This window comes from Xenia sp. Carnegie-2017, unplaced genomic scaffold (assembly GCF_021976095.1).
Source record: "Xenia sp. Carnegie-2017 unplaced genomic scaffold, XeniaSp_v1 HiC_scaffold_22, whole genome shotgun sequence".
Lineage (NCBI taxonomy): Eukaryota > Metazoa > Cnidaria > Anthozoa > Malacalcyonacea > Xeniidae > Xenia > Xenia sp. Carnegie-2017.
Genome location: NW_025813485.1, coordinates 4,060,467 through 4,070,869, shown reverse-complemented (window position 1 = coordinate 4,070,869; position 10,403 = coordinate 4,060,467). Strand labels below are relative to the sequence as shown.

The 10,403-nt window shown below is 32.6% G+C and overlaps 1 protein-coding gene across 1 annotated transcript; it reads left to right on the top strand.

Moving 5' to 3' along the window:
• The first annotated feature begins 2,277 nt into the window (after positions 1 to 2,277).
• Positions 2,278 to 8,911, top strand: LOC124447063. Its single transcript, XM_046997965.1, has 5 exons — positions 2,278 to 2,472; positions 3,963 to 4,083; positions 4,228 to 5,310; positions 7,219 to 7,308; positions 7,575 to 8,911. Exons 2-5 carry the CDS (start codon positions 4,005 to 4,007, stop codon positions 8,633 to 8,635), a joined length of 2,313 nt encoding a protein of 770 aa, XP_046853921.1. The 5' UTR covers positions 2,278 to 2,472; positions 3,963 to 4,004; the 3' UTR covers positions 8,636 to 8,911.
• The last annotated feature ends 1,492 nt before the right edge of the window (positions 8,912 to 10,403 follow it).

Here is a 10,403-nt window from a genome sequence, read left to right as displayed (position 1 = left end):
TGGTCAACGAGTCCTCATTCAAAATTCTCTAGCATACGCTAGGTGCTTCAACTACGTTGAATTTCATCAAGCTATCTTTTATCTGGCGTCGTTGTTTCTCCTCTATCATGCTTGATTTTGTTTCACTGTTGGAAGTTTCATTTTCAAGTATTTCTTCTACCTCAATCCACGAATTATAATATCTGTCATAAATATTAGAGCATTGTTTATGCACAAAACATGCGGATACAAAGTTATAGAGAAAAATAATAACATCTCTAACATTAATATTGATATTACGAGGCCTGACAAAGTGTTGATGAGTTTGATGTGCATCATGTAAAAACAAGCTTAAAAAGACAAAGAGCATGCCATAAATATATGATTAAAATTTTGCTAAGGGCATGTACAAGCACCAATTTCAGAGCTCGCTCCGTCAAAAATTAATTGAGAATTAATATGAGCATGCATAGTCAACTCCAACAACTCTTCAAGCTCATGGTCATGGCAACGACCAACTGTGTGTACCAGTACCGATTATAGAGTAATTAGCTCGCTCAGTCACAAATTTTCAAATAAATCATATGCGCATGCGCAGTCAGCTCGAGCATGCGCACTCGAATTGAGCAGCAGCTCAAATGCATGGTCATGGCAACGACCAACTGCATCTACTAGCACCGATTTTAAAGTTAATAGCATGCTTAGTAATAATTTAAGAGAGAAATCATCTGCGCATGCGCTTGAGCATGCGCAGTCCACTCGACTAATTTTTCATAGTCATGGCAACGACTAACTATATGTACTTGCACTACATTTGTGGCAATTAGCTCACTTAGTCGCAAATTATCAAAGAAATCATCTGCACATGCGCAATAGTGACTTTAATAATACCACAACTTTCTTAATCCATTGAATTTATGTATATATATAAATCTAAAACTTCATATAGTAGATGTCAACTAGCAGTGGAAGCTGGGTGCGATGTAGTATGCAGTGGCTTAGGGGCCCACACTTCGGTGGCGACCGCACTCTCCCTGAGTACCCCGAGCAAAGCCTATCGCAGGTAATCTCGGGGTCTGATGGGCGGAAGCTTGCTATTGCATCTCCCAAGTAGGATAGCGTGGAGGGGCCGAAATCTCCTGCCGAAACGTTAACATGCGGCGTTCTAGTGCCTGACGCTTAAGAAGGTATCGGGAAGCATGGACTGAAAACGGGTTTTTTGCTTTTCAATTTTATCTTTTTCTTTATCTCATAAAAGAAACTAGAACATCCAAGGATACTGCAAAGGTAAAAAATACTTCTGCCTCTTTGACTTATAATTTAAAGCAACTCTTAACATGTTTATATGTTTTTTACATGTTACCTTTTACAATGTAACTTTCTCAAAACTCTCTCCTGACGAACAAGAGCCTCCTTATACAACATAACTCTCTCATCATGAGCAAAAGCATCTATGGGCTTCATGAAATTAAGAAATACGTATTCCCAGAAGAATAACTCTCTTTATGACACTGCGATTCAATAAAAAGAAACTTAGAAGCCCAAAATGTGCTTTTCAATTCATTCAAAGACCAAACTTATTTTCCTTGACAATAGTTCACTTTTTAAAGAAAACACCTAAAAAATGTAACAAAAGAAAACCAAAAATGTCGAAATGCGTTTACTCGAATCATAATTTATTGGCAAAAATTAGAGAAAAATAGCAAATAATAAGTGTTTATATACTTTTATTGAGCTAAACGAAAATGTTTAGTTCACGAATATATACAGTTGGCAAATACAACAATCGAAAGTTTTTACATGTAAATGAACGGGACTAACCCTTCTACAATCTCACGGAGAAGTCGCCACATTCTCTGCTGGTCCTTGTACTATCCCTTCGTTGATAACATTCCTTAGAGTACTCTTCTCACAATACTCCATCTGTATAATCATATTGGAGACTTGGAGATGAGGTCTAAGCAACTTTTGATGAGAGTATTTATGTTTGACAGTAACTAGATAAGCGTAGAAAAAACAGTGACTCTGTTATATAAAACATACCTAATGCTTTATGTTCACATAGTGCATTAGGATGAGGACGTCAATATGTCATTAAAAACCTCGATGTCGTGAGAATGAAAAGAGATTTACACAGCTTCCATGCTTAAGAGAGTCACGTTCAGTTCAAAATTAAGGTTAAAAAAAATAATTTAAACATAAAAATGTTCGTTTCTTTTGGAATTTATCATTTTTGAACGCAAGACTAACTCCCCCACATATAATATTGAATAAATAATGGTGTAGATTTTTATGGATGAATGATTTGAGAGAGAGAGAGTTCGGCTGGCGATGTGTTCGTTTGTGACGTTGTGTCTAGTGACATGGATAGTCGAGCTAACAAAAAATTATTGGCTCAGTGAGAAAGTTGGCAAGACGATAAAACCGTGAAAAGAAATAAAATCTGTTTTGGCTGTACTTGTTAGCGTTTGCATTCTTTTTCTACCATCAAAGGTAACACGATTTAAATTATGTATAATGCTGTTAATAGGAAAATTACTGAGCGAGAAACTACACCATTTATTACTAAAATCGATTTGAGATTGCTCAATGATGTACCTCAAACTTAGAGAAGGTATTAAACTTTATCAGTCAAAGGTATACTTTCGCATATTTGACAGATTCAAATGATCATTGAACAACCTGTCGGAAATACTAAATATTTGTTTGGTTTAACTGTTTGAATATTATAAATGTTACTGATATTTCAAATTTTGAATATTAACTGGCAATGAATAGTCGCGTAGATTGTGGCTAGCTTGTGCTTTATAACGAAGGAATTTGTTAATTTCAATAGGATTACAAAGTTTTCGATAATATAATCTTAATTGAACGATAACCGGAGTATACATACGTATACATATGTTAATTTAAGAATTCTACGACACTGCAATGAGCTTACAACCGGGGGGGGTCAAGTACACTCTCTCACTCTTCGTGTATGTTATCATTCTTTTACTTCTTCCAATTCTCAAGTAATATTCTTTCTCTTATCAAAATCAGTATCACTAAATGGTAGCAACAGAACCACGAATTGTTTACAAACCTAAACTGTAACATTTTTTCGTTCCAATAAAAATAGACCAATTTGAACCGCTTTATAACTAACATATTATAAATTCAAACAAAATTAGTAATTCGACAAAATAAGTTTATCAGATAGAAATTTTTTACTAAATTTTACGTTGTACAGCGCGTACAACTCACATAATATATTATAGCTCATGGATTATTACTTAAGCTAATAAAGCTTGTTGTTGCAAGTTAAAGTCTTCTAAATTTGCTGAAAGAGAATCTGCTTGTAAAATGCCATACAAATTGTGCGAGCAAGAGAATCATGATTGGACCTAACTATAGAGACTTAAAAAGTTTGACACTTTTCTTCAAAGTTGGGATAGATGGCGAACTGATTCACTGGCTCCAATCGATGAAAGAAAGAGAAAAATTGTTGATAACCCATATGATCAAAAGAAATTGGACATAAATGATTTCATACTTTGCAATCATTATAATTGACATTACCATGACTCTTATCTGTTCGGAAGCACAAAAATTGGGGTTTTGTGATTGGAAACTAGTCACCTATTGAGCTATCTTACGAAAACCTTTGCAGCAATGAAGAAACAGAAAATTTCTAAGTTTGCAAATTTTAAATTTTAAAATGTCAAAAAGGAATGTACCTTCGATCGACGAATATTGCAAGTTGACATATAAGTTGTCTTTAATGTACACAAATTAAAGTATCTGATTTTATTTCATAAGAATATTTTTATGAAAACAGCAAATCCAAACAAGCTCAAACACTTTAAAAAAATTATTTAATGCGAAAACAAAATCTTAAAAGGGGATGGCCGGTGCGATATCTAATCTAAACTAGAGCACACCCTAACAGAACCAACACGCATCCATCCCTGTGTTATACTAGCTACGTAATTTTTATATAGTGAAATTTTGTTCAAAGTTGCAAAAGAAGAAAGAATTTGAGCATGGCAGGAAATCAAGTTACTCATTTTCTTGTTGTTGCAACACTGACTTTGGGTTTCATTGTGTACTTTTTTCTACGAGGTAAAATTCATTAATATCATTTTATTTCTGGTGACTTGATACATATTCATTTATCTTTATAGTTCTTATAATTTTCTATTTACTTTCTGATATTGATGAATTGTTCAATACATGAGAATAAAATAATTCTTTATTCTATTGTAGGCCGTTATTACTTCAATATTAAATTCAAGCAACCGGACTTTGTACCCTATTTACCCATGGATTTAATACCATCTGATAAAAGACCAGTTCCTGCTGTAGATTATAAAAAACGTCATGAAAAACTTTGCCAAAATTCTTGGGAAAAAGAATATACTAAACTTCATCATGAAATTATAGAAAAGCAGCAAAACAAATTTCTCATCTATACTTGCACTAAAGCAGGCTGGGGAAACCGTATACGTCGTATACTACCTATGTTTTATCTTGCTGTAATAACAAAACGAGCTTTTATTATTGAGTGTGACAAACCAATTTCACTGGACAGGTATATACCCCCTGCACATGCTCAATGGAACTACAAGGTAAACAAGACAGGTTTATCAGTTAGACACAGCTATTCAGCATTTAGCAACGTCAAAAACCAAACAGATCCAAAAGAATATGAAAACGATTTGACCTACAATGTTGAATACAATGCACACGTACAAGGTCCACTTACTCATCGTATGGCGTCTCTTCTTAAATTTAATTTGCCAAATGTTCCATTTTATGGATGTGCCTTTTATTATTTATTCAGAAAATCACATGATCTGGAAAGTCGTTTTTCATCATATAAAGCAAAGCTGGGTTTTAACGATAACTTTGTGATTGGAATACATATACGGGAAGGTGATAGACGCGAAAGATACAAACCAGGTGATATTGACAAGACTTGCAAATGCGCTGAAGATGTTGAAAAAATATTTTCAAAAAAATATAATACTACAAAAATAATTTGGTTCCTTGCTACTGATTTCAATGATACAAAAACAAGCATTATAGAAAAATATGGGAAAAAAGTGAAGTATATTGAGGGTCCTATTGAACATGTAGGACATCCAAGACGTGGAAATGCAGATATTGGACAGCTTAACATGTTTCTTGATTTATTTCTTCTCCAAGAAACCGATTTCAACATTTATGGTCACACATCGACTTTTGATCATGCTGTGGAACTCATATCTCCTGGAAAACAAAATTTATTGTTAGCAAAAAGAGGAATGGCCTATGCTTGTAGAATACCAAATTTCCTAAATGCTCCTTGATTCGTAAGCTATAAAAGCAATTTGTTTTGTCCACTAGTTGAGAGTGATCAAAAACAGAAAACCTTGGTTAATGTCAAAGTGAACTCATTTTAATTCACTCCTTTTTATAATAAAAAATTTAACCATAAATTAAACAGAAATGAAATTTGATTAATGAAATCACTGATTTTTTACGACAAACAAAGAAATCGTTGGCCATGCAGCCCTGGATTTGTCGAAAATTTGCTTAAAAAATTTAAAAACAGTTGAATAGTTTTGTATTGTTTAATTTTTCAAACGTATATACCATTTGGTCTACTTGGTTCTAGACATATTATAATCTCGTCATAACGACTTCTCGGACAGGTCACACTTGTACTCTACTGATCTACTTATGTTTCTGGATATATTACTATCCTGTTTTTAATTTTATTTGTTTTTCGTAAATCCACATGGTTTTTTGGTAAGTTTGAAATTTTGAATAAGAGATTGTAGATTAATTAAGTTTCCCTTTAGTTCTGTAGCCAAGATTCTGTTTGTTTATGTTTCTTTCGTAATCTTGACATGAGATGCTTTTCTATTCTGTGTGACTCTTGTCTGTGGTTCACTTTCTGTTCCTTAAATCTCTTAGTTAACGAGTGTATTGCTTTGGCATCTTGAGAGAATGGTTAGATAGGATGAATTAGTAAAACTGAATCATAACTGCACTTGTTTATGCACTATGACCAACTTGCAGTTAACTTCGTGCCGTTAAGTGCTCTGGCTTCTTATTTTTTCAATGCCTAGCAGCCTTCACTATAACGCAACGTTATGTAACGTGCAACATATACACATAAATTGTTGGAGTGTTTTTAAAACTATTAAAACACATTATGCAATTTATAAAGTGTGAATCGACATGTGTGATAAGAAAGCCACTTGACTCATCAACCAATTAGATTAGCTACATAGGTACAATTAAAAAGGCAGAAACCGAAATTGGAGCAATCAAGCAGCATGGCAATTAGCAAAGCAGCATAATGATACAAATCTATCTTGTAAAAACGTTAAGAATCATGGCACAAAGAGGATCAAAGTATTCATTAGAAAAATATTTTTACCACAAACTGCACAATTATGCAGATCAGCTAATAGGATGCTTGCAAGGTGAAAATCATAACAACCTTGCAAACTCTGCAAAACATTGTACGGAAACGACAGAAAATACATTCAAAGAGCGCTATCGTTTCTGCATTTACTCATTGATCAAAATGCTGGAAATATTTTTACATACTGGTCAAGTTGAAGTGACAAGCTTAAATTGCTTTACCTTAATGAAATAACTAATAATTATAATCAGAAAAATACATAAAGAAAATATGATAAAAAAACAGAAGAAAATTAAAAAGGAGAATCATTTTTTATTTGATTGTAAACCACTGGAGAAAATAAAAAAGTCTCGTCGGTAAAAGTCATGACTTTACTACACATGTGAACATAAGGAAAGCCGAATATTCAAATTCACTCTCATTCGGTTCAATGTACATAACGATTTATGAAAAAACATTTCAAAGTCTGGCTGTCTGATAATTTCTATATATTAAACAACTATAACTTTTTCCATATTAATCTCTATTGATCAAATTCATCAATCTTTTATCATAAAAGACAGAATCCGTGTCTTGCAATGGTTGTTCAGCATTGAACTTTTTGCTTTAAATATAACAACACAGCTTTTTATTGCTAGTTTTTATTACAGACTTTACATTTTGTTTTGAATCTGTTTACATAATTAAAAAGACTGTTTTTTTTTTCACAAAATATGCGAAAGATTAGATATAATACTTTATGTTGCATTTAATGTGATGATATTATAGAACCTTTTTTTCTAATTAAGCATTATTTTACTTGTTTTCAAGATTTGTAGAAGAAAAACTTTGAATGATGTCTTCAAATTGGCCAATAATTTTTACGGTGTTGATAGTGTTTGCAGTTGTCTTCTTTTCCTGGCTGAGTTATAACTTTGACATGAATGGAGGTAAGAACACACAAAAAAAGTTCACGAGATCCGACTCGTTTGATCCCATTGTTTTGGTTATGACTTTAGCTGCTTACTTGCTTTGATTTATGCTTTGAAATACAAATTAATAGACACTGCATGATCGTGATAATGCTCTGTTAGTCAGTTTGCAAATTTCAAAAATACTGAGATGATGTAATGTTTTACATAAATTTTCAAGCTCTATACAAATCATTTAATAAAAATCTATATGAATTGAAATTTCTGTTTTTGTTTCTTTTTAGATTTTCATATTCCATACCTTATGAACTGCAAAAATGTCACTAGAGCTTTATTCAAATTCAAGCAACCGGACTTTGTACCCATCTTACCAATGGATTTAATACCATCGGATAAAAGACCAGTTCCTGCTGTAGACTATAAAAAACGTCATGAAAAACTTTGCCAAAATTCTTGGGAAAAAGAATATACTAAACTTCATGATGAAATTATAGAAAAGCAGCAAAACAAATTTCTCATCTATACTTGCTCTAGAGCAGGCTGGGGCAACCGTATACGTCGTATACTACCTATGTTTTATCTTGCTGTAATAACAAAACGAGCTTTTATTATTGAGTGTGACAAACCAATTTCACTGGACAGGTATATACCCCCTGCACATGTTCAATGGAACTACAAGGTAAACAAGACAGGTTTATCAGTTAGACACAGCTATTCAGCATTTAGCAACGTCAAAAACCAAACAGATCCAAAAGAATATGAAAATGATTTGACCTACAATGTTGAATACAATGCACACGTACAAGGTCCACTTACTCATCGTATGGCGTCTCTTCTTAAATTTAATTTGCCAAATGTTCCATTGGATGGATGTGCCTTTTACTATTTATTCAGAAAATCACATGATCTGGAAAATAATTTTTTATCATATAAAGCAAAGCTGGGTTTTAACGATAACTTTGTGATTGGAATACATATACGGGAAGGTGATAGACGCGAAAGATACAAACCAGGTGATATTGACAAGACTTGCAAATGCGCTGAAGATGTTGAAAAAATATTTTCAAAAAAATATAATACTACAAAAATAATTTGGTTCCTTGCTGCAGATTTCAATGATACAAAAACAAGCATTATAGAAAAATATGGGGAAAAAGTGAAGTCCATTGAGGGTCCTATTGAACATGTAGGACATCCAAGACATGGAAATGCAGATATTGGACAGCTTAACATGTTTCTTGATATATTTCTTCTTCAAGAAACCGATTTCAACATTTATGGTCACACATCGACTTTTGATCATGCTGTAGAATCCATATCTCCTGGAAAAAAAGTTTATCGTTAGCAAAAAGAGGAATGGCCTATGCTTGTAGAATACCAAATTTCCTAAATGCTCCTTGATTCGTAGGCCATAAATGCAATTTGTTTTGTCCACTAGTTGAGTGTGATCAAAAAACAGCAAAACCTTGGTTAATGTCAAAGTGAACTCATTTCAATTCACTCCTTTTTATAATAAAAATTTAACCATAAATTAAACAGAAATGAAATTTGATTAATGAAATCACTGATTTTTACGACGAACAAATAATAATTAAATTATATTAGCTAAAACCAAAAAAAAGACTTTTTTTATTGTAGATTAAGATACTCTTAGAAATACAGGCAGAAACAGAAATAGGAGCCTCTGGAAAACTGCAACACAATGATTCAGTCAACTTCACAGTAAGAACGTTAATGTTGGCATAAATTGCACATGCAAGAATAGATAGTAAACATTGCTAAACGGACAATTTCTTAAGAGCACAACAAAACAACGATCCAGAAACGAATTTCTGTTTTTGTTTCATTTTAGAGTTTTCATATTCCATGAACTGCACAATTGTAACCATACATCTTCTAGCAACATACCTGTTTTACTCGACTCTGATTATAATTTCGTAGATAGATGATCCACTAAGCATAATTTTCAGTTTATTATTAAGATGACAATCCAAGTTTTTCTTAAAAGTAGAGTTTTATTTGACAGCGTGATCGTTCCATATGTAACCTGGAGGGGTTTGTATTAATTACTGTCAATCCTAGAAGATAACAGGTCAGTCGCAGTGCAAGCACGTACGTTAACTGAAGGACGGCACTCATATAGATATATCCAAGTTATAATCTCTATACTACTTGTTATAAAAACCAATTGATTTCAAAAGAATTTAATGCGCAGAACAATGGTCTCATTAATGATCGGTCTGCTACCCTGATGCAGGCACAAAGTCTCTTCGTAACTACGGTAGTATTTATTCAACTGAAAAGTATTTACTCTCAGAGCAGAAAGTGTTGTTGAACTGAAAGTACGAAGTGTTAAAAATTTTAGATGGTGTAGGATAGACTTTAATCCACTTGTACATTAGTATAGAACGATTTTAAGTTTATTCCATTCACATAACTCGATGATGATTCGATCTTAACGACATAATACCGCATTATTGTCATAATTAATATATTTGTGACAATCGAGGATAAAAAAAATTTACATAACATTTTAAATGCATAAAATTGTTTTCATGCAGCGGTAACGAGGACAACGATATCATTGTTAGGAAAAATAAAGCAATTCATGTGGAAAATAGTTATTAAAGGCGAAAATCATAAAATTTGCCTATTGGCAGTTGTTAAATACATCTAGAATGTTTGTATTACAGTAAGTGTGATGTTTATATATATATTAGTACAAAATTCGATAGAGTTTAGTCTATATATACGTCTTTACACAATGTTTTTGTCATGTAATATTATAATTCTTACACCTGGTATTCTTTGCCGTATTATTGCTATGAGAAAAGACTTGTTCTAAAAATCTGAATAAAATAAACATATGTTAAATGAAGATTGTTATGATGAAAGTTAAGATAGCAAAGATACATCAACCTCTATTCACATTAAAATGTTCTGCATTTAGATCTTAATTCTATATATATTCTGTTGTGTAAACATGAAAATAATCTTTTGTTAGTAAAAGATGATCTATATCCACAGGAGTCGCTACATAAGTTCGGGTTCAAACCATAACTTCATACTCTTTAAAGTGAATGCTTTAAACCCAGGAGTAACGTTAACTGTTT